Genomic DNA, 26590 nt, shown 5'->3' on the forward strand with positions numbered 1-26590 from the left:
AAAATTAAGTCTCTACTCCTGCTTTAAAGTGTATGTAGAAAAAATTATTTCCAAATAAATGAATTTTACCTATCTGTAAAATCTACCTGTGTTTGTCAGGATTTGTGGCTATTTTGTTTTTTATTTATTCATGTAAGTGTTTTATATTAGTCAGTAGCACAAACTGTCAAGTGGAAAATAGTCCTTGTGTACTTAGTTTGAAATTAGAAAAAAATAGTCCAGAATTAATCTTAAAACCCAACACTAAATAATTGTAGTTAATGTATTTTATACGATTATGCTTTTATGTGGTTATAATATATTTTAATAATATGATATTATATTATAACATATTTCACATAATTTCAGATGGTTGGGCAAAGTATCATTACCATGGCTGTAATACGTAACAAGTGATAAAAGTATCAATCTTTGATTATTCATATGGACTTTTTGCATTCTCCTTCACAGAAAATATCTCCTTGGGTGGGTCTACGCAAGATTAACATCTCCTACTGGGGATGGGATGATATGTCTCCCTTTACTAATACAACATTGCAGTGGCTTCCTGGAGAACCAAATGATTCTGGATTCTGTGCCTATCTTGAAAGGGCTGAAGTGGCAGGTTTAAAAGCAAATCCTTGTACAGCTAAGGCGGATGGCCTTGTTTGTGAGAAACCTGTTGGTAAGAAAGCTTACTATATGATATATATACTTGTGGAATACTTTACATGTCTTTAGTATTGCATTATGAATAGAATGAGTATTGATTAATTTCTGGAAGACAGCTGCTGAATTTCATTTGTTTAAATTACAAAGCATACCAGGGAATGTTTCTTTAAAATATACCTTATTGCATTGTAGGTTTTAACTGGAATCTTAGACTAAATTCACAGATCATGCACCTTGTACAACAGAGTAATAGAATTTTGTGAAAATTATTCCCTATTGTCCACATCTGCTACAAGCAAAATAATTGTAGATTCTACACAAAGACTTTGGCAGACATTTGAATTAAATGCCTTATATAAATATATTAAATGTAGTATAGATGTAGATTTTTATAAAACAAAAGCTGTAGAGTGCAATCCAGTCAGATGAAATGTTTCCAGGTGCAAAATGCGAGTATAAATAAATGTTGTGCACTGTATAGCTTAGTCTTAGAAAACTAGAGAATCACAGAATCACAAATGTAAAATGAATGTATGACACAAATGAGCTGCATTTGTGACAGAAACTGAAGCAAAAACAAACAAAGAAAAATAGAGGAAAAAATATTTTCCTTTTAGAAAAGTGGCCTTTAGAGAAAAAAAATTAAGATAGCCAGAGAAAGATGGACGATGAAAGCCTTGGGCAACAAGAAGGATGCATAAAAAATGAATGCAAACTCGAAACATTCATCAAGAAGGACAAGGACAGTTATATAAGTTAAGAATGTCATGAGACAGAGAAACACGGGTAAAGGAAAATGGAAGACATTTTTAAGAAGATCAAAGAAATCCCAGGAAAATTGATTTAATCAATATAAAGACTTTCTCATTGCAATTGCATTTGACAAACTCCTATAAGATTATGAAGGATAAGAAGCACCAAGACAAGAAAGGTTAAAAAAAAAAAACCTTCCCAGTGATGATAGATGACTGTGAAAGCTGGACGCTAAGACAAAGTGAGAGATGGATAATAGGTGTCTTAGAAGTTTATAGTAATGTATTTTGTAAGAAATTCTAACCAGTTGGTCCTGGTTGTATGAAGAGACACAATAATTTGAGTCGATCAATGGCAGAACCTCACATAGTTTACATTTGTGAAGTGATTGCATAATGCACTAGAGGGAAAAAAGCTTGACAAAGTGCAATCACCAATAAGATGAATGGACAAGATATACATATACATATCCAAATATGATAATTCAGCAAAAATACTGAAATTTCATTTTTTAATTATTTTCTTTTTCCTTCAGTTAGTCCAAATCAAAATGCTCGGCCCTGCAAAAAGCCATGCTCTTTAAGGACGACATGTTCCAACTGTACCAGCAGTGGCATGGAATGCATGTGGTGTAGCAGCACAAAACGATGTGTTGATTCAAATGCTTACATCATTTCCTTTCCATATGGCCAGTGTTTAGAGTGGCAAACTACCACTTGTTCTCGTAAGTATTTATGGTGATATGAATGAAAATAGTTATGATACTTAATGGAAATAAAAATGAAGTATAGAGAGTTTTTGTTAAGGTTTCTGCCAGTTAGCAACCAGAAGTTAAAAACAAGAAACTAAGCAAATGTTTAATTTCTGACTAAAATTAAACCAGTTATTCTTTTTCCTGTATATGTTTAGATAATCATGCACAGCTCAATAATTTGTTTCTGTGTCTAAAAATCAATAGGATTTTAGTTCTCTTCTTGAAAGCTATTAGAGCTGTTAGAAGTAATAGAGTAATGTTATATACACAGTATAAAACTCCTAGACAAGCCTCTGAATATAGAACTGAAATGGAAACTTGCATTCTATAGCAATTTGGTTTTTACTTAAGTAATTTATTTATTTAATTTTTTCAACTTACAAACATAACTGAGCTCAAAATTTCTGTTGCTAAGTGAATTTTGCCCTTTCTTCCCATTTGTCAAGTGAATCACTGCAGCTGTTAAGTTAGTAACACAGTTGTAAAATGAATCTGGCTTCCCTATTGATTTTGCTTGTCAGAAAGTTGCAAAAGGTGATTGCATGACTTGGGACACTGCATAAACATGAGTCAGTTGCCAAGTGTCTGAATTTTGATCATGTGATCATAGAGAGGCTGAAAAATGGTCATGTCACTTTTTTCAGTGCAACTTTGAATGGTTACTAAATGAACTGTTGTAAATCAAGGACCACCTGTACTTGACAGCTTACTTGCTGACTGGCAAATATTTGTTTGTCTATTTATTTATATGGTCACTCAATTTACTCTCAATAATGTTATAAAAATACCAAAATCGTTAAGGAATGTTATACTATTCTGCCCTCAGAAACTCACACTTTGATTAAGAAAATTCCTATTCCTTTTCTGATTTCAAATAATACATGAGGCGCAATCATGTTTCACATTTGTTTTGTTGAGCTCGAAAGTATGATTCAATTCAACAATATCCTAATTTTCATTATTATAATATATTATATTATATTATAATATATTATAATATTCATTAGCTTCTCTCATCCATTTGTTTTTCTAATATTGGCCTTTATTTTATTTTCAAGCAAAGCCAGGTGGAATTTTATATCATCAGTATACATCATTTTTTTGACCTATTAGCAGCCTTATCCTTATAAAGAAATCTGACATAATCCATAAATTTTGAATCTTTATTCAATGTTGATTAGGAAAAAACAACAGCAAAGGATTAGAATTAACCCTTTAATGATTTTAGTTTAATTTAGGGTACAAAATGATAAAAATTCTTCAACAGATAACTTTTTGAAATGTGTCTATCTTCCATTTTGGTTGCTAGGCAACATTCAGCTCTGTCCTGGAGAACCCAGTGTTGTTAACCTTTACTGTATATGCTGAACATAACCTAGAAATTATTAGCTTCTTGTTTTCTTCCAATATGCCTCAGATGCTGTAGTCAAATATTCCTAGCAGGATTTGGACAAATTGGCAGAAGTCCAGAAAATCATTAAACAAATTTGCTCCCAAATTTATATGGAAAGAGTTTTTCTAAGCTTTTTTTTTTTTTTTTTGCTATTAACCATTTCAATTGTAGAAAAAATGAAACTGATAATGGAAATTGGCAAATGATGTGAAGCTTCTGGAATTGCTAACTAGCTTGTATATTTGCCATGATCTAATCAGTCCTGAGCAGCTGATGCCACTAAGTGTGAATAGTGGCATGGAAATATTGTTTCTGCATGTTTTGAAAAATACTTCTTTCCTCTTTGATTTAATGAATTAAACTTGGATGCTTTGGGTCTACTCTATTTCCCCAGTAGAAAGCAGTTTTGAATTCAGTTTTTGCAAATTTCAACATTTAATATTTGTTTCTGGATAGCTACCTATCTAGGCTACCCTTTTTGTGTGTGTGTGTGTGTGTTTGTGTGTTTAAAGAAAAGACAGTTGAAGAACTCTGTTTAATTTAATTGTCATTTCAGACAGAACTATAAAGATATATGTTAAATAAACCTAATAGGGCTTATCAATTCAATAACATACAGAAAGAATTATATTATAAATTGTATTTCTGTCTAGCCAATAAAAAAATAAATTTCTACATTCCAGCCTTGCCCACTTAATGAAGATAATGTTCTAGAACAGAGAGCAGCAGACATTAGACATTGCTGTAAATCTTTGAAATTTTTATGATCTCACCTTGAGCACTGCACATGAGTTTGGCAGCTATTATGCAAAAAGTTGGTCAATTTTTCATGAGATCTTGCAGAGTTTTGTTTCATTCCCACAGAATTTGATGAGATTTTAACAATTTCTTCAATCTCTTTTACCATTTTAATTAAGACTTAACTGTGGGAAGCAATTGATGGCCTAGTATTTATTGGAGACTGAATTGCCAGCTTCTGAGCTAAGGTCTGCTTCCATTCAATTTGAAGAATCTGATAGCAAAACGTTTATGCATTTGTCTGTTGAACCCAGCTGAAGATTGCAATTTAAATACTTTGCAACTGTTGTTTATGGTGGTTGCAGCATCTTGAATTTTTTTTTTATGCAAAAAATTTAAGCAAATTCAGTGGGGAAGTTAGCAGGAAGTTGTAAGACATATGATGTCATGCTTAATGACTAGGTGGTTTGCATAACAACTGCACCCATAATTGGCATTTTAAGTTGGGCTTGGTCACATATTTCACATTATGACTGTATACTTTGCAATGGAGTTGTTGATAGAATAGAATAGAATTCTTTTTGGTCAAGTGTGATTGGACACACAAGGAATTTGTCTTTGGTGTCAGTGTACATAAGGAGAATAAAAGATACAACACTTATTGATAGTCAAGGTTACTAATAAGCTATCAAATCATACTAGGAAATAAATAAAAACAATATAAATTGAGAGATACAAGCAATATGTATCATGACAATAATTTATTTCCTATTTTCTATTGTACATAAATAGGACTGCAGTGTAATTAGGCTTCCATTTGTATACTGTCTTTCAAGGGAGAGAGGGGAAGTAAATGACAACTGATGTCATTTTTATTAGATATGTCATTACCTAATGACATCATAACGTAGGTGACATTTTAACATTAAAGCTTGCTGTCGGTGCTACCTATGTCCTTTTAAAATAATTAAATGAACTAGTGCTAAACTGGGATGTGTAAATTTGTTTTGCAAGTATTTTCAAGTTACCTTTTGTTTAACATAATGACATTTATAAATTATTATTTAATATCTAGTTTATGCATTCCATTTCAATTCAAATCAAAGTTGAATTCAATCAAGAACTACATTGCTTTTTACATTCATGTGGAATAAGTAGTAAATTCATTCTACATGTAGCTTTACAGGCAAATTTTATGATATAATTTTCTGTAGTAATGTTTTGGAGTGTGAACAGTTTTCTTTTAAGGATATAATTGTATCAGGTTCCAGTAGTTTTGTATTGATTATCTGATCCTCTATGAGGATCAAAATATTAGGCTTTTATTTGACTTTGTGTCCTTATATTGTAAGTATCAGATGCATTTATCTGAAGGGGAAAAAAAACTCTGAAGTAATAAAAATCAAAGCAAGTTGTTTAATTCATAAGTCCAGCACCAAAATTCATATGATCACCAATGAATTAACTCAAAAACTCTTCTTCTCAGAACTGATGTTGTATAACAATCAACCAATATTATCAACACAAATATTTTGAAACTTTAAGTGAGCTTTGATTTTCATCTGAAAATTGGTTTGAATGCATGCTAACAATAGGGTGGAGTTTGATGGGACATTTAAAGTGAAATCTTATCAGATCATACTAGGCATGACAATAAGTTTCAATTCTCTCTAACTGAACTCAATATCTATAAAATTATTTTTTATTTAATTATTTTATTTAAAGCATAAGCTTCAAAAACTCAATGAACTTATATACCCTGCTTGTTATAGTCAAAATGGAAATTATATACATATTATCAATAGTTTTCCATGTTTTGGAGATATGAGCACACTGTGTATTGTGACACAGTACAGGGAGTTCTCATTTAGAAATCACAGTTGGCACTGGCATATATTGCATTCTGATTGGCCTGCAGTTGATTGATGCTGGGTTTTTTTTTTATTCTTTTGCTGTATATTTCATTATCAGCTAGGTTTTGCCAGATATTCACCAATCTGGCAATTTCACCTCCTTGTGGTATGTTGTTAAACTGCTTCACAATGAGTGACTGTAGACCAATTTGGTTTCAACCAAAACATGAAGTTTATTTTCATCTAGTACTGACCAGTTCTTTGTGCTTTTCTCCACCATTTCTGCACTATTATAAGTTCTTTAATTTCAGCTTCTTTTTCATTTTTATCTGTCTCCTTTATCTAAGATGCATCCTTAATGTATTTCTTTGGGTTGTTCCAGAGCTCCACTGTTTCTTCTTTGTCAGAAATTGACAAAGACTCGTTACAGTCTTTCTATTGATGGATTGATAAAAGTATTTCTGATTCAACTGAAATTGGAGATTCTGCCTGTAGGGGGCAATTTTAGCTTTTAATCTGATGGTCTTGGCTAGAGCTGCTATTTGCTGCTTTATATAAAAAATTGTTTTTGGAGGGGGTGTCAATCAACCATCTGAAACTCATTGAAGGGGTTGATCAACTAAAGAGTTTGGGAATTCATAGGTTAAGGCATCACACCAGAAACCAGGAATCTGAATTTTAGTCCTGCCTTAGGTCAGTTGGATGACCTTGTCTTAATCATACTTTTTTTCTGAACCCTAGGAAAAAGGCTGTGGCAAACCATTTTTAAAAAATCTTAGGAAAAAGAAAATTTCAGGGACTTATTAGGCCAGGATTTGATACAGATTTGAAGGCAGCAAATATATGTATATTTGTTGAAATATATCAGTTTATTGAGTTTGTTGTTTGTTTTGTTTGTTGTTATATCCTACACTTCTATAGCCATAGACATATACAATAGCTAGATATGATAAAAGTTAATTTATCAATCTAGTTTCTCAAACTTAAAAGTTTAGACTTAAAAGTTATAAATCGTCTTATGCAGACTCAACTTTTACTGATTTTTCTTTATCCTGTGTATTTACAGCTCAAAACTGTTCAGGGTTGAGGACTTGCAGTCAGTGTCTGGAACATCCAGGATGTGGATGGTGCAATGATCCCAGTAATACAGGCAAAGGCCATTGTGTAGAAGGCTCGGCAAGGGGACCAGTGAAGTTCAGTGGGACGCATTCTACTGAAATAGTTATTGACAACAATCTTTGTGCTAAAGAAAAAAATTATGAATGGTCTTTTATTCAATGCCCAGGTATGATGAATTTGTTATTATTGTTAGTGCTTTTATCAATGAAATTATGGCAGGTTAATTGTTTGCTTCCAAAAATGGATTGGGATATGGGAAACATAAATATTTTGTTGGCTAGTTTATTAGTATATTTTAAAAGTTTTTCAAATATAGATCTTGATCCATAAAATGTTCCTCAATTATTCATGTTATCTACTTTTAAAAACTATGTCAAATTTAGCTAGATATGATAAGTTTGTTAAATCATATTGAACATGTATGCTATTATGTAATGTTATGAAAAATGAGTCAAAAGTTATCTTTTTGGATACTTCTCTTCAAGTGTTGTTTTGATTTGACAGAAATAGTGTAAAAATGTTTTAAAAACCTGAAGATTTTTTTAATTACTAAAGCTAGGACATAAATATTCTGTCTGGAGTTTTCTTTGAATACTAGGCTAGTAATACATATGCATAGAGATTTTAGAGCTTTATAGCTTGACAAATTTATAGTAGGAGCAAAGCTTAGATAAATCAGACCATTTTTGGAAGCTAAACATTCTGGGAAACTTCAAAATCTCCTACCATGCTAATCTAGTCATTCTAGTGATTATCTGGCAGTTTTCCAAAATGAAGAGGAATCGATTTTTGGTGTTCTGATATGTAACTGAGAGCTGAGCTCTTAAGAGAGTAAGCATTTGGTTGCAATTCAATTTCACTGTAGCATCTAGGACAGTATGTACAGTGAACATTTAATTCAGTTATTTATTTACTTTTAAGGTAACCTGTATTCTTTAAAAAAAACATTTTGTTTGCTATCAATGCAACCACATATAAATCAATTAAGACCACAATACTTTTTTAAAAAAGTGAATGAAATTTCCCTTTAAAACAGGTAGGTATACTATGTGGGTCTCTACAAGAAAATAGTTCAGACTTCAAATAAGACCAGCCTCACCTAATACGTTCCATGGAGCAGGTAGTGGAAAGAATGTGTCAGAAAGAGCAAGGAGGAGAGATTTCAGAAAGAGAATTAAGTAGTGGCTTTGTCAACCTTTCCATTTGGCTCTGCTTAACTGTTTCTTTGGTTCCCAACACGATTGTGGTCCTTAACAGAAATAAAAATAATAATGATAATTATCTATGCTTTAATTCCATCAATTAAAATACATATCCCTAATGTTTCCAAGGGCTGACAGAAACAAATATTACAGAAACAGTAATAACTGTTATAGCCTTATAGAGCTAGACAAAGTTATGTAGAACATGCTTCATCATCTATTATTTACTGTGTCTTATTAAACAATAATACTAAGTATTGACAGTTAACCAAAAATAGGCAGACGTTCTTGCCCATATCAAAATAGTCCAAATTTTTTGGAGGAATCAGCCCCACTCTTAGGATGACAGCAGCAGAATACTTCTTGCTGTTTAATAACTATTCAAATTTGGCTGCTTTTATGATTGTAATAGTGTATAATTCTTAATTACCTAACAACATTTTTTAAACACTCCCATTCCCATAAAAAGACTAGTGTCAAAAGGATTGACAATCAGAAGGAAAAAAGTAAACATTTCAAGAAAAATTTTCAGTCCTTATAGTCTTTGTCTTCATCCAGATTGGTAGGTTTATATGAATGGTTACTAGCAATGCTATTTAAAATTATATGTTGTTGATTAATTAGTTTAATTTAACTTTGTTCAATTGATACTGAACTTGATACTAAATAAACAGAAAGATTAATAACTCCATAGTTAGCTGCTCTCAAATTATGACCATTAATTAAATTACACAGCAATCTTTAGTTAATCAGAATTATAGAACGTAAATTCAGTAAATTCAATAAAAACAAATAAATATAGAAGCAAAGCAATTTAGCTGTCCTCCGTGTTGAAGAAAAGAATGTAACATCTGCTCATATAAAACCAATTAGACTAATCACCTCTTTTAAACCTCTTTTTATTATACTATCATTGAAAGTTACTTACTGAGTTTATCTATTTCAATTGTACATAATAGGAATGTAGTAAAATATAATCACTGAAAAGCAAACAATCAGTATTTAAAGAAATACTGATAAATATTAGGTAGAAGTTCTTTCTTATTGAAACTAGAACTTCTATGTGACAAAAGCAAGAGACAGATAATGTTAGCACAATTATATGTTCAATGGAATTATTATTTTGAATTCTCCAAATATTTGACTGGAAAGAAAAGAATATTTAAATATGCTGTGTAGGCGTTGCTGATTGTGCTGTGTTAACATAATTAATGCCATAAAATCAAACATATAAAAACATCAGGTAATAACTATCAAAGCATACATCTCATAGTTTGATTATTAGAGTATCTAGTACTTGAATGTTTCAGTCTAAAGTAAATTCACTTAGTTCATTGAATTGAAAAATTAGTGGAAACCACTAGGAATTGATCATACCCTTATTTACATAGATCTAAATGAATAGATGCAAATTTTCAATGAATTGAGAAGCATTTGAAATCAATAGTTACATTTTCAACTTAAAACAGAAACCAAATCTTGTCATCAAATCAAATGTTTCCTCTTCAATTCAGTGATTTGGAACAGTTCTGCACACGTGTGTTTAGAAAACATTTATTTGGTTTTCTTAATTAATATGAATCATTCAACTGGATCAAAGCTAATTTATTAATTCCTTAGTATCATGCCTTAGGTTTTATTTCTTGTCATGCTTCTGTAAAAAGGATTTTGTGGCTCATATATTATATACTTATCTCTAAGATAGATCATTGGATATAAGCAATATACAAAATTGCAGTACTTACTAAAACTCATCAGTGCATCTTTTTTACCTAGTGTCTAAATGTCAAAATATACTTGGGAACTCAATTTTGTATGAAGTCTAAAAGTATTTTACTAATGATGACATTATAAATAATGTTTTCTTCTATCAGCATAATTGGCATTTATATAATAGGTCATGTGTTGCTGCATTAATAATTTAAAAACTGGTTCTGTCTACATATTCCTGTTGATTCGCACAGTCTTCGTATGTAGTGTTGCCTAATAACACATCCCCAAAAATACATAGCTATCAGCAATATAGCCATAACCAGAAACTTAGAAAATTGGTAACTTGATATCAAAAGCAAAGCATAAGTTGACTCAGCCTTCGAGACTTCCAAGATCGATAAAATAAGAACCCAGATTGTTGGGGGCAATACTATAAACTGCTTAAAGAGGGCTGTAAAACACTGTGAAGCACTATATATGTCTTAAGTGCTATTGCTATATGTATGTGTGTATGTATGTATTGATTGATTGATTCTTGAGCCTTAATAGAAACTCTTCTCTCTAGTTTCTCTCACAATATGAGGAATTAAAAATGATCTCTTAAAATGAAAGACAGATTTATTTTATTAATTTTATTAAATTTGTATACCGCCCTTCTCCTACTGGACTCAGGGCGGTGCACAGCCAAAATAAAAAACATCCCAATACAAAATTTAAAATTTGTTAAAAGAATTACACACTTAGGCCCAAAATTTAAAACATCCCAACTAAAACCCATAGACAATTAAAATCTAACATCTCAAAAAGGGGGGGGGTTACGCCAGCCCTGCTTGGTGGAAAAGAAAAGTTTTTAGGGCACGGCGAAAAGCCCGGAGATCTGGTATCATGCGTATCTCTGGGGGCAAGTCGTTCCAGAGGGCAGGTGCTGCCACAGAGAAGCCCTCCCTCTGGGGGTCGCCAGCCAACACTGCCTGGCTGACAGCACCCTGAAGAGTCCCACTCTGTGGGAGTGTAATGGCCGGTTGAAGGCTATCAGCGGCAGAAGGCAGTTCCGCAAATACCCAGTCCCTATGCCATGGAGTGCTTTAAAGGTGGTAACCAACACCTTGAAGCGCACCCGGAAGACCACTGGAAGCCAATGCAGCTCACGCAGGAGAGGCGTCACATGGGAGCGCCCCCTCACTCCCATAATCCCCCGTGCGGCCGCATTCTGCACCAGTTGGAGCCTCCGGGCGCTCCTCAAGGGGAGCCCCATGTAGAGAGCATTGCAGTAGTCCAGGCGGGAAGTGATGATTGCCTGAGTGACTGTGCGTAAGAAGTACCAATCCAGAAAGAGATGCAACTGGCGAATCAGGCGAACCTGATAAAAAGCTTCCCCGGCCACTGCTGTCACATGCTCTTCTAAAGACAGCCGTGATCCAGGAGAATGCCCAAGTTGCGAGCCCTCTCCGTGGGGGCCAATAACTCGCCCCCAATAGCCAGCGATGGCACCAGCTGGCTATATCGGGATGCCAGAAGCTACAGCCACTCGGTCTTGGAAGGGTTGAGTCGGGCCTGTTACTCCCCATCCAGATCCGCACAGCTTCCAGGCACCGGGACATTACTTCAAGGGTATCGTTGGGATGGCCTGAGGTGGAGATGTACAGCTGAGTATCGTTAGCGTACTGATGGAACTCCACCCCAAAGCCACGGATGATCTCACCCAGCGGCTTCACATAAATGTTGAACAGAAGGGGCGAGAGGACCGACCCCTGCGGCACCCCACAAATAAAGTGCCTCAGGGTTGACCTCTGCCCCCCTGTCAACACCGACTGCGTCCGGTCGGAGAGATGGGAAGAGAACCACCGCAGAACGGTGCCCCCACCCTCCAACCGGCGCAGCATGATACCATGGTCGATGGTATCAAAAGCCGCTGAGAGAACTAACAGGACCAGGATAGAGGAACAACCCCTATCCTGAGCCCTCCAGAGATCATCCATCAATATGACCAATGCCGTTTCTGTACTGTGCCCAGGCCTGAAGCTGGACTGGAGCGGATCCAGATAGACATCTTCATCCAGGTACCCAGGAAGCTGTCGAGATGAAAAGACAGTGACTGAGAATTGAATTTGTTTGAAGGAACTGCCATGATTCACAAGTGCAAGCATTCTTTAGGTTTTTTTCATCAGCACAACCTTGGTATTATAACATTTTGCTTTATTCTGGCCACAGAATGTGAAAAAGAGACAGAAACATGTTCATAACCGTCAAAAGAGAAGCATGCACAAAGCAGAAGTGCTACATTAGTTTAAGGCATTATGGATAGCAAAGAATAATGATCCATATAAGACAGCAACACGGTAATTAGTAATAAGGGTATTCAAGAATGATCAGGCCAGAGAGGCTAAGAGATGAAAATTGACTTTTGGGATATAATGGTTTTTCCTATTGATATTGTTTGTTTTTGAACAAGTATAGCAGGACCAGGCAGCTGGTTAATAAGTACTTGATGATGAGATTTGCATGTTTAATTACTACAGATTTCATCAGGCAATGTACCACCATAGGAAAAGAGTTAGACTGGTGGATTTTAGTTGTTTCTGTGAATGGCCAATTATATTAGTTTTCTTACTGTTCTCATAAAGGAATCTGCCTTATTGGACACTGCTGCTACTGTGGAAAGAAATGGACTGATTTTCCATGGTTTGTTTGGCAATTGGCTCTTTCTATTGGCCTCCTTCACTCTCTTCCTTAATATATTCTGCTAGTTCCTGCGGATATTTGGAGTACAAAGACCAGCCCTTGATCTGAAGGTGTTACATGGCCAAGAGCTTGCTGTTTTATAGCATAGCTGTCTCATTATATCTTGTCTCTGTAACTGGATTACAATATGTAGTTTTCTCTGCATTGCCATTTCTGCAGCAAAGGAACAGAATCCAAAGTCCCTAATAAAAGAAATTAGATTGCACATAGGGAACTAATATATGCAAGGTATATTCTTTATATTCTTATATTCTTCTTCATCAACTACTTATATCTATTCAGTTTACTAAACTCATTTGTTGATGCTAATCACAATGTTCTGTACTTTTTAAGAATGACATACATACATATATACATATTTATTTTGTTTTAATTGCAGCTTGCCAATGTAATGGACATAGCACCTGCATTAATGGCAATGTATGTGACCAATGCAAAAATCTAACTACAGGAAAACAGTGTGAAACATGCATGCCCGGTTATTATGGAGATCCAACAAATGGAGGACAGTGTACAGGTAATGTTGAAAAGTTTTTCAAGTTCACAAAATTCTAGTGTAATGGAATGTACCCAATATTTAAATGGACACAGTTGGATTAAATAAATAAATATTTGAAAATTGAATGATGCTTCAGTGCTCTGATGAAGACTATAGAAAATAAGGAAAGTTCTGGTGGATGGTACTACATCATTTATGTAACTACCTATTTTAACATTTCTCTCATTTTCATACATGTTTTGAATCGTGTCACATTCTGTCATTTTCATATTAACTTGAAGAGGAACATTGAGAGAAATATTTTCCCATAATATGATATTTTTATTTTGAGTCATATACAGAACCTTATGCTTTATTAAACTGGCTGATATACAAGTATTTATCCCTCAAATAGAAAGAAGATACATTATCAATCCTGAGGATATCCTAAAGAATGTGATTATGTCACTGAAAACTCAATGGTTTCAATTGTGTTTAGTGTAATCTATAAAAACTGTCTGTGAATTGTCTATAGAAACAGATTCACTAATAAGTATGACAGTTTATTTTCATATCATTTTACTAGAATATAAATTATTGATAACTAATCTTGGGAAAAAATATAGGTTCATTTTTTTTTTTTTTTGGCTTAAGGTATAACAAAGACCAGGGCTATAGCTACACTTAAAAAAAAAAGAATGAAAATGACAAAGGTAGTCATAATGCAATTATTTTTGGAAAAATTTGAGAAGGGAAATCTATCCCCCAATAAGGTCCTTTGTTGGTTGAGTAGGAATAGAATAGATATAGATAATATAGCTGATTAAATTATTCAAGGTGTCCTTTTATTCAACCATTTTAATTAAATTAACTAAAAATAAAATAAAATATCTTGAATATCTTTAATGAATATTGTAGAGGACGTTATTGAAATGTCTATGTAGTCAAACTGCCAGAAAGGGAAATAAAGCATATTGAACCAGGAGGCTAAATTAGAAGGCAATTTGGATTTAAATGAAAATCAAAGACTATCATGATCCTATTTGGTGTAGAAAAGTGATTTTTTGAACTGACTTACCGGTAACTTCTACTTTGGAAGGAATTCTAATAATGTAGGTTACAAATTCATGCAAAAATATGCATGAAAACAGGAAGTACATTGTACATTTGTACATTACTAAACAGACAAGAGCATAGTGATGTCATTCCTAGACTTATTTCTTTATATGTTATTAGATTTGTCTACCAAATCCAAACTGCCTCATGACAGTTTACTAAATAACAATTAAAACATCAAGCATAACTTGTTTTAAAATATAAAGAATAAGCATTTATGATGAATGGATGCAATCAACAAATCACATAGTTGCTGTTTTATTTCCAATTTATTTTGAATTAATTTTCTGAATGAATAATTGTTGATGGTGAAATATTTAGAAAAAAATAGAGATATATTTACCCTATAAGATTTTGTATATTTTCAATTCTGTTTTTACATCTGAGAATAAACTTTATTCAAATAAATGGAGTTTATTTTTGAGTACACTTTATATGTTTGCTTGATTATATTAGCAAACTGATAAATTTAAAATTAGCAAAAGGAAATTGCATAATTGGAAGATGAATAATATAACCGAAAAAGCAGAGGTTTTAAAATTCTTAGGGTATTTACTCTTCAGCTAATCTTAACTTGGAAAATTTAAACCAGAGTGCACAGATACAGAAACCTATAGCTCTATTTCTCAGTGATAGTTTTGCCAGCAGCAGTAAAAGTCTTTAAGGTATTAAGGAAAATGCTTTGCGTGCATAATTTTGCTGGTAGAATAACTTGAGAGTATTAAAAGTGGTCTAAAATAAATTGATCAATGTAATGCTTTCCATTGATTTGGTGTAGTCCAAAGGCACTTTTACATTTACAAACTGTTCTCAGTTCCTTAGAGATATGTGTGAGAACTTGCCAGCTAAAATATTGATTAAAAGTAAACTGTATGAAAGACTCTCACAAACGTTAATTCTCAAGGACAAGTTCATTTTTTCCTCAGAAAACCTAAGCATAAGTACAGATTTAAATTTTCATCTCACCTCTGTTTCAATAAGGTTATATCTCTAGAGATAAAAATTATATGAGGTCTATGAAGGGATTAAATAGCATCTACTACAGTTCTATTAGACCAGGGCTCTCCAACCTTGGCAACTTTAAGCCTGGAGGACTTCAACTCTCAGAATTCCCCAACCAGTTTAAAGTCTGCCAGGCTTAAAGTTGGAGACCCCTGCTACAGACAGTCTATGCTATACTATACTATTAGCCTATACTAATATTTGGTGTGCCCTACAGAATAGTTTCTTGCATGCTGCCTTCGGTACAATGCCATCTATAAATTTGGACAAACATCTCTCTGCAAGTTCTTGAGAAGATTCAAGAAAACTAGTTCTCTATATTTTGTTGCATTACTCCATATACTATACCTCTCTTAGCATTCAACATTAACACTCATCTGGCAGCAGGTTGACTGGACCAGCCAGATGAAGAAAAGAGATAACTACTGATAGTAGACTGCTCCGATGAAAGATCTGAGAAAATTTATTTATTTATTGAATTTTTTATTGCCGCCTATTTGTCCATGGCGACTCAAGGCAACTTACAGAATAAAAATTGCTTATTTTTTGCTCAGTGGCAGTTTTTGTAAGGAGAACAATTTTAGAACTGTTGTTGAATTCATTGTAATTCATAGGTATTGACTTGTCTATAAGCATAATTAGGTTATGTTTTATTTATGTTTATGTACTTTTGTAGCATATAACAGTTTTGATTGCTGATCTCCAAACTAATAATATAGTTTGCTGTAATAGCTACTGTTTATAATTATTATGTGTTGATATTTAAAACACTTTATCATCTTTGAGAAAATAAATAGTTAATTATTTTTGATTTTGAGTTCTGTTTGCTTCCTAGTTATTCAGAACAGTATATTTCAGAATAATATCATCAAAGAGGAAATATATATTTAATTATATAATCCTTGCTTGGCATTTTGTATTGTTTATTTATCAATTAAATTGCGTTAAGCAATTGATTTATCAATCAATTGCTTAACACACTGTAAGCCACCCTGAGTCTCCGGAGAAGGGCGGCATATCAATCAATTTTTTTTAAAAAAAATTGTATTTCAGCATTTTATTGCTTCTCAGCGAATTGCTGGCAATCTTCTCTTGATTAGATAGATAATAAAATAACAGGAATCCCAACTGTAAGACTACAAATAAAATATGACATCATATGCATTCTTTTTTTCAATTATCTTGCTCTGATTAAATGATGTTCATTATGATACAACTCAGAATTTTAAGAAAAAAATCCTAGCATTACTGTTAAATTTCTATGTCATGGGGTTTTCTTTAAAGTACATCTACTACTGTATTTGAATGAGATCATAGTGTTGGTTATTACATTTATTATACATCTGCCCAAGTCTACTGACTACTTTCTTCACATAATGTTTTTTCCATTATTTTTCTGTATTCTCTCTCAGCATATCCCATCAGCCTTGAGAATAATAAGAGGTTATGGTACAACAGGCAGTCAGTAGAGAGAAGAGTTGAAAAGTGAATTATTTGTGCTAAAGAGGCATGACTTTCCTGCTCCCGAATGACAGCAGAACATTAATTCTATTATAAGCAACAAGTTCTTTTAGCTAAAAGAAGTCAAATTCTCAGTTAAATCCTTGATGCTTTGCCTCTTTCACAGTTATTGCAGTGATTTATATCATTTCCCATCCTATCTTCTTGTGTTAAGAAGGGCATAATTAATTAATGTCTACGTCATTTAATTCATTTAGTATATATTAATTGTAGTTAACAAATGGCAAATATTAAGCTTTAAGTTTAAATTACAACTTTTTTACCATATATCTTATTAACAAAGTTGGATGAAAATTCAAGTACATTTTACAGAAAATACTTCAGAGTTTTGGGTGGGTAGCTGCAGCTAGTGTTACTTTAGAGAAAAGGAAGCGCATCCTTGAATACATATAATTTATTCCTGTTGAACATTTCCTTAAATTACATTGATAAAGATAAATAATATTGTCAGTTTTAAAATGTAGATGCATGAAGAATTGGGATTAGTGGATTTAGAAGTGGCTTGAAGTTGCTATGTGACATTACTGCTGTGGGCAGTGCTCTTGGGTGTGCTTGGTGATGAAGTAGCAAATGATCAGGATATTGTTAGTTGCTGGTTTCAAATCTGTTCAGGAAAAACGTTATTTTATCTCTATCAAAGGACATCAGAGATAATAAAGATTGGATTGGAAGAAAAATAACTTATGCTAAAAATTGTAATGTGGCATTTAAATTATGATGTCCTCGCTTAATGACAGCAACCAGTACCTGCTGGAGGCGCTATCCCTAAATGGTGCTGTCACATGACATCATACATTACAGCTGCAATGCTTGATGATGGAGATTTTAGCCCAGTTACTGTCATTATACAAAGGTTTTTGTTATTCCATCATGAAGAGGACAACAAATATCCTCAAATAATGATGAGAATTGGACTGGAATTTCCATCAGTAAGCACTACAGCTGTAATGTATGCTGTCTGTGACAGTGTACCGGTTTCTGCTGTTAAACAAGGACCATAAGCGAGCATGTCAGGTGAATGTGACTTTCAATTTCCTTCCAGCTTCTCCATTGATATTGCTTGTGGAAAGCCAACAGGGAAGGTCACAAATCACAATCATGTAATGCTGCACAGTCAAAAATATACATTTTTGGATATATGGTCTTGATATACAAAGTATTGTATTAAAAATTGTAATATAATTGTTAAATCCTTTCTGATTTTATAGCTTGCACATGCAGTGGTCATGCAAATATTTGTCACATGCAAACAGGGAAATGCTTCTGCACAACCAAAGGAATCAAAGGAGACCAGTGTCAACTGTAAGTATAAATGATAAAATCTTAATTTAAATCTAATGTTTATGAATAGCTCGTACATTGAATTTAATTTAGTCACTATTTGTGAGGTGATAAATTTTCACTGCTAAATGAGCTCCTCTATAGCTTTCTTTTATATAAAACCTATTTTGTTGTTGTGATGTAAAAGGATGTTGCATATATTAAAGTTCAGCTTCAAGAATTATGTCTCTTAAGTATCTAGAAAAAGTTCGATACATTCAACTATTATATTTTCAAAATTATGGTTCAAAATACATAATATAAAAGTCTGGTTTCTTTCTGACATGTAATAATACATAATGCCAGAACTTATTAAAGTCTGGATCAATTCTGTTGCCAGTTTTTATTTGTAAGGAATCAAAAATGATCAAATGCCAATGTGTAGGTCAATACTTCTGTGATCCCCTTAATTTCTGTTTGCCTCAGCCTGAAAGGCCTTGGAAGTACAGCCTTCTTTGTGGTTATAGTACAGCATTTTAATGGTGCTTTGGAAGAAGGCTAAGTGTGATACAAGTGAAGTTGATGGAATAGAAACCTGTAGTCCTTAGGCTTAGGGCAGGTTTTATGTAAAGAAGTCCATGTGAACAAATTTAGTAATAATAAATCAAAACAGAAAAATAATGGAGCAAACCTGTAGTTATAGCATAATAAAGCTTAATCTCTATGCTTAACTCTTTTTGAACATTTCCTGAGGTGTTTAATGTAAATGAAAACACATTATATGGAACTGATACATCCTAATATCATAAGAAACATATTTAATATTTTATGATTCTTTATCATTGAGTGGATAACATAATTTGGTTGGATTACAGATAGTTTCAAATAGTTTCACTGGATCACAGTAACATTACATTTGGCATGATAGCCACAATAATTGCTAGAGGTTTTTGACATGTACCAATATATCTATATCAGAAAAGCTTAAGTTGATCATTTAATAACATTTAGATAAATGCCATTATGATGAAACTGTTATATTAATATAGTGTTAATATGACAAACTATCTGGGTAATTCTCAAGAGTTTATGTTCGTTGATAACATAAAATTTCTGCTGACCATTTATTAATTTAAAAATGGGGCTAGTACCAGTGATATGAATCTGATGTTGGCTTTGTAGGTATGCAGGCATAAGTTACCCATTTCTAACATTCTGGAAATTCTTTTTCAGTATCACTTTAGAATTAATTTATAAAATGAAATATGCTTCTGCTTTAATTAGTGCCATTTTATTTTAAATGGAGGAATACACTGGCATCAGCATTAAATGCATGTATTACATTGATTCTACACCAAGGGGAATTAATTGCCGATGCATAATTATCTTTTAGAGACCCAGATTCTTGTAAATTTAGGTAAACATTTTATCTTTCAAAATGTAGCTAAATGATGCACAGTTAATTAATTATACTCATTTGGACAGTAAAAGTGTCTTTATGTACTTCAAATACTTCATATTTAGATTAATTCACCTTGTTCCATTGCCTTTATTTACTAATTTAAAAATGATCTGAGAGGACATGATTGATAGAAGAATGAATATTTAGCACTAATTCAGTGTCATCCATGATGTTCATTTCCTAGCAGATAGGTAGCTAAATCCATATGTAATATGAGTTGAACTGAACTTTCTTAGTTATAATTATGCTTGATTCTGCATCTGTCCCTTCTTTAAGCAGCCAATTTCTTTTATTGTGAATCAAATTATTCTGAAATTAACCTTTGTTTCTTTTCTTTAAAAATACCCAAATCTTTAATTTTTATTAATGGTGAAGTTAAATATAAAATCCTTTAAATGAGAAGCCATGGGACTGTCATATATCTATAACTTGATAATTTATCAAGTAAATTATCAGGTGGATAGGGAATTTTCAATATTGAACAATCAGTTGCTTAGTAACCAAATTACCGTACTTTATCTAATCTGTCTTTTCTGAAAATGATCAACTGCAACAGTTTTTACCTGCAGTAGGTAACACACAGAGAAGCCAGTAAATAGCCAGAAGTCACAAATAAGGAGATTATAATAAAAGGATTAAAAGAAATAAGCAATGAATTGGCATTCAGAATCTAGTTATGTGATTTCTTTAAGTTTCTAAATGCCAATTTTAGAAATTAGAAGAATTCTAGCAATATGACTCAGTTCTTAAATTGTATTTATAATTGGCATTTCTTTTACACATTCTGTTATTCCTGTGTATTTGAATAATGTCCAAAAGTGAAACTGACATTAGGCCGAAAAGAGAGCCGATATAGCGCTTTAGATTGAAACCTAGAACATTCAATCTGAGAACCTTCCCTTGCTAAGTGGTAATTAAGCTGGGAAGCTGAGATACTGTTGCACAGAATGGAATAGAAAACAAATAGCAGTTCAAGTTATCATAATTGGTACTTAAATAATAGCATCTGACGCAGCTATAGAAAAGGGAATGGCAGGTGAAAAGGCCATAGAAGATATTACCTCCATAACTATTAAAAAGACCTTAATATTTTACAATTGCAATATTCTTACTTTTCTCCCTAAATAAATATATAATACCTTCCTGATCGCTGCACATATACAAGTAATGCTGCTTGTTGCAGAAAAATACATATGCTTTTAAAACAAAATATGTTTTAATATATTTAATAAATAAAATATTTAATATTTAATGAAATATTAAAACAAAATAAATTGTAATAAACACCTGGAAATTATTTATTGCATTGAATGCTTAAATAGCTATTCTAGCAACTTGTGTCAAATTGATTTAATGTTGAAGTGTGATCATTCTATGGGTCCCCAGACAAATTTTCCATCTCTTAAGTGATCCGTAGAGTATATGAACTAATTTCTGTGAGGTATTCTTGAGGTTTATACATTCTTGTTTGTTTCTCTCTGGAAATGTCGGATCTAGAACTTGATCAATTGACCATGAATCACTAAGAAATTATGCTCTTCTCATTATTCTCAGCTAAATATATTAATATTCTCTATCAAGATGTATTCTGTTTAAGTTAGCATCTAGTGATGTGAGATTTCTATCTGTGGGGTCCTTGGTGGTCTCTGAGTATGGTTGTTTTCTTACAGACATTTCAGCACCCTAAGTCAGTAACATCATCAGTGCTGATGATGTTACCTAGTTTGGGTAATGAAACATCTACAAGAAAACAAGCATGCCTCATTTCAAACCTGAACTACAAATATTCTCCTCCGCTGATTTCTATGTATGATATGTAATTTGAGATGATAGTCAGTTGAAGCAAGAAATGCATACAAGCTTAGACATTATTTCTTATGTCAGAAAAGCTTTTTTGATAATTTTTTCTCTATTGTATGAAATCAGAAATATTAGTAATAAGAGTCAGAAAAAAGATATTTCTGACTCATGTATATAATGTGGTAAAAGTAATTTTATAATTCTTACTCATCTCTGATGTACAAAAGGTGGCCTCAGGATACTTTTAAAAATGCTTGGTGTACTGCTTTGAGGAATGAAGAAGCCAAAATATAGCCCTTTCTTGTTGTCTGTTTGCAAACATTAAATAAAAATAAAAGAAATAATCTACTTCCATTAGCTTTGATAGGGAACATTTTGAAAACCATTAAAAACAGAAAATATAAGCAATGTACTTCTTCTGTATGAAATTGTTTTTCTTACTACCAAAACAATTCAAACAAAGCTTTGCCTTGGTCAGGAGAAAGAAAATACCAATGCTTTTACTAGATGTTTAACTTGAAAATGCATTTAATGATATGGATCAATAAGATTTGATGGATGGTAATAAAGCCTGCTAGAAAATTTTCATCAGTTGTATTGCTCCTGTGTTTACTTAATTACATGTCATCATTTTTGTTTGGCTCCCAGTAAAAACAGTCTGAAATATTAGCTTAATTTAAATAGGAATAGAAAACATGAAAGGGGTGGGAAATAGTTTGTTCTTTAATCTGTCCTGTCATCCTAATTTTAATCTATTACATTTCATGTGATAATATATTCAGTGAACTATGAGCTGGATTTAAAACTTTATTATCATTATAATTATTCTGGTATTTCACATCTAATCATTGTATAAAGCACATAAAAAATATAAGTTTAAAAACATAAATTTATTCTAATCCAAAGCAATTTATCTCCCAAGAAGTTGGAAATAGAAGGTTATGAATATAAAGTTTGAATAAAGTCATTGTTCATGGTGATATGGAAAGCAAAACCAAATCTAGGAATTAGTATAATCTCAGTTTTCCCTGTGATTATTCTTAAGAAAATGCTTAAAAAAACCACTTTGATATTTGCAATGAGATAATGTAAGTTATGGAAAAAGAATACATAGATTTTGATATAGCAAGTACAATTTGAATTCCATCAAATTTTGGGTTCCACCAATTCTATGAAAATAGATTTCTCCCTCATCAGACTTCAGTGTTTTCCCCAAATTTGTCTTATACAACCATTATTATATACAATCTTGATAACACTGATGTTTCTGGACAAGGTAAAAGTGCTCTAAATGTGTCAGAAGACAAAGGTTTTGAAAACTAGTATAAAAATGTTTTACATTAAAATTAATCCAGAACTAAAATAATGATTTTATTGTTTTCTAAAAATTGAAAAGTGATGTATGCTGTAGCTAGATAAGAAAAGAAACTGCCCTGTTTTATTTATGGAAACAGCTTCTTTATTAATTGGGTATGTAAGTATGGAGACACACAGGTTGGAGATAGGAAAGTTCCTCTTAATGGTTTTGAAAGATTGTTCCAAACTACATCATGCATGTTTAGAACAGGAAAGAAAATAAACTTGCTTTCATGAAGCAAGAGAAAAATACTTAGTTGAATTGGTATTGGGGATAGTATGTGTTTATTAGCAAGCTCCTAGTGTAGCAAAGATTGCTTTTTTCTTTTTATGCCTTCTAATGGATGTAATATGCACCACCTACTGCTATATTCATTTCCATTTTTCCCATCTTTTAGGCGAGCAGAGTGAAATGTGAATAAAGAAGAAAAATTTTAGTGACAGTGTTTATTTTTGAAAACAGAAAGTAGCTTTTCATGTTACATTTCCATCTTGTTGTGAGCTATCATTAACACCCGTTGCCCTAGCAATCATCAAACGTAAAAAGAAAAATTTCAAATAAATGGCACTGAAGAAATTAGCAGCCGACAAAGCTTTCTTTAAGTTTCTTTGTATATTCTGGGTTTTTATTTTGTTAACAATGCCTGTTCATTTGTATTAATTGCTCTTATATTCTGCTTTTTCCATATGTTTATAACTTCACCTTCTTAATATGTTCTTCATATAATATCAACCACAAAAGGTTGTTGATTCCAGAAATTTATTTCCATGTGTCCCAAAAATCACATCAGTAATTACCACTGTAAAATGAAATAAAAATAAAAATTCTTAATCAGGATAATTTATTAAGACTGGATGATCAAAAGTCCAAATTCAGTTCTATAAGATAATTAATTATAGTATATTATGTAATAATTGTAGATCTTATAAAAATAAAGATTCTGCCTGAAAAGCACATAATAGCAAATTATTGGGTATGCTCATATTGCTCTTCTAATAACATTTTAGCCAATTTGATATTGTGGTTAAGGAACCAGGCTAGAAACCAGGAATTTGTGAATTCTAGTTCTGCCTTAAGGCATGTAAGCTGACTGTGTGACTTTGGATCAGTCACACTCTCAGCCCAACCCAATCCATTGTTGCTGTGGGGAAAATAGGAGAAGGAAGGAGTACTGGGTGGGTTCACTGTCTTGAGTTATTTATTTAAAAAAATGAAGGATATGACTGACTGACTGAAAGTAGATCAATTGTACTACTGGGATAAAATATGAGGAATGTAACTTAATGCTACAGGAAACAAAGAGAGGTCAATGTGGGCCATCATACTGAAAAAATATATAATGGAAGGCACAGATTTATATATCCTATTGTAATGTTGTGGCTGATAACCATAACATCTGGACCTTGTCAAAAAAAAAATTCATGTGCATGCTGAGATGTATATGGCACTAGAATTTGGGAGATATTTTTGTCTCACATTGATGACTTCTGTTTCTTTCTGATATTCTGTGAACATGGCTGTAATATAATATTTGGCCACTGAATGGATTAGTGTTGGCTAAAGACAATGTTGTCTCATATTGCAAATAACTTCATTTGTTATTTTAGTGCATCAAAATTAACTGTAGCAGGGATAGGGTGATTGTGGCACTCGGCTGATTATCAGTAAAGTTTGTAATGTCATAGATTGAGTATGCCTGCTCTAATTTGAACTGCATGCCTTTATTGGATAATATTGTGTAAAATATTTCCACTATGTTTATGTTGCTATGTCACATAATGTTTAGCACATAATTTTTTAGCAGTTGTAAGTATAATTGATAAAATTGACTAGATGCTGAGGCCTAATATAAAAATAAAGCATTTTTAAAAGCATTCAAGAGTGAGATAAACTCTACACGTATCTATATAGTATCCATGAACACAGAAAATTTGCAGGGCGCAAGCATTTCTAGAATTGGCTCACACAGTTTTTATAAAGCCATACTAATTCTTAGCAATCTTACAAATATTCTGCTTTCTTACCTGCTTTGACACCTTCCCAGGTATTACTAGGCTCCATAATTACTAATTTTCTTTTCTTTCTTGAAGAGGGAGACTATTCTCCGCTCTTTACTCTTTTCTACTCTCTTGGACCATCTTGGTTTTCCAGAACTTTCCTAAGATAATAAGCCCCAACAGCTCTTTGGCCGCTTCCTTCAAAATTCTAGGATATATTTCATTAAGGTTGTAGGACTTGATGGCATTCAGAGTAATAGAAAAAATTGTCTTGCTTTTGACATATTTGAAGTAACCCCACTTGATTGGATTTCTCTCTCTTGTTAATTTTTGCTCACTTCCCCTTTTGTTTTTTTCTGATTTTATGCTATATTTCTGAGTTGAATCCTTATAGATGCCTTTGTCTTAGTTCTTCCTTACATTTGTGGTTAGCATCCTTCATTGATACCACTTTCTTCGTGAAATGTATTGACTCCTTTAGATGTCCTAATGTTTATCTTCATTGAGACAGCAATGTTCTAAGTTTTTGTTTCAAGAAGTCTCAGATGGCTATTATATCTTTGGCTTTAAGGTTTATTTCCCATTGTAACTGGCCTATCTAAAACCCATGATTTAAATTAAAGAATATATCATAGTTACAATTTTATATAGAAGCTGGGTATCATTGCACTGTTCTATATCCTGCCTTTCTAAAAACAACACTAAATTTAAACAGGTGGACAATTTGTTTTCTACATTTATATGTAATCCTTGATCTAATTTGATCCTCAGCCTAATTTCAAACATTGTGAATGTCCTTGTTCTTACAGTCCTTGGATATAAACATAGATTCTTTTAGTTCTATGTTTTAAGTACAAAAAGTAGGAGAAATAAAATGCCATGTTGGGAGTGGTTTCCTAGATATCATGTTATTTAATATCTCTATAAAATTCTTATAGCTTTGCAGATCTATTTGGGTCTATATCTATTTGTATATTTTCAGGCTTATGAAATGAACCACTTAAATTCATTGTTAATACACTCATAGAATAATGTGAATTTCTATTTGGAGGTTACTTAAATGAGGACCTGACCATTTGGATTTACTGTTTCTTCGACACCTTTTTGTTCCTCTAATATGGTCTGTTCTTATGGTGTCAGATAAAACTGTAACAGAGAAAGTATGTCTGGAAGGATGCAACTTTTGTGCAACTAAGAAGATTGCTTACTTCAGTTAGTTAAATAAAAGAATATTACAAAAAGTAAGCAAAAATTCGACAAATTTGCTGCTACAGACTGCCTTTCAGTAACAAGTAGCTGAATAGATCCATTGCTTTAGGATACCAATGATGCAGAATAGGGTAATAACATAGTAAGGAGTGAAAAATAATTTGCTCACAGCTTGCAAGACATTACTTTTTATTGTGAGAAAACTATATTTTTCCAAATCCTTTGTGTTTGTATAAGTAAAAATAATTTAAAGTTACCTTTGTCCCCTAATTTTAAAGCTGATAGAATTGTTTGAAGTATAATTCCAATTTCTGTATCCTAATTAAGTTTCTAAAAGTTTATTTTTAGTAACAGACTTATTTCCTATTTGTGGTGTTTATTTTTTTGTGTTTTACCAGTGGTGGCAATGTATTTTTCTCAATTGTCCTTCTAAAGTTTGTAATTAGAGTTGCCTTTGTGTTTGATACTGT

At 32.5% G+C, this 26590-nt stretch overlaps 1 protein-coding gene across 2 annotated transcripts in view; it reads left to right on the plus strand.

The window, feature by feature from the left end:
- ATRNL1 (attractin like 1) overlaps positions 1-26590 on the plus strand; it is a 489687-nt gene that overhangs the window by 114753 nt on the left and 348344 nt on the right. For both annotated transcript variants that reach the window (XM_034440210.3, XM_087872929.1), the window contains exons 16-20: positions 451-664; positions 1940-2128; positions 7209-7427; positions 13298-13435; positions 18244-18337. In XM_034440210.3, the coding sequence (XP_034296101.2) occupies positions 451-664; positions 1940-2128; positions 7209-7427; positions 13298-13435; positions 18244-18337 (854 nt within the window). The remainder of the gene's footprint in view (positions 1-450; positions 665-1939; positions 2129-7208; positions 7428-13297; positions 13436-18243; positions 18338-26590) is intronic.

Source organism: Pantherophis guttatus, chromosome 6, assembly GCF_059756535.1.
Source record: "Pantherophis guttatus breed Tessera chromosome 6, ASM5975653v1, whole genome shotgun sequence".
Taxonomy (NCBI): Eukaryota; Metazoa; Chordata; class Lepidosauria; order Squamata; family Colubridae; genus Pantherophis; species Pantherophis guttatus.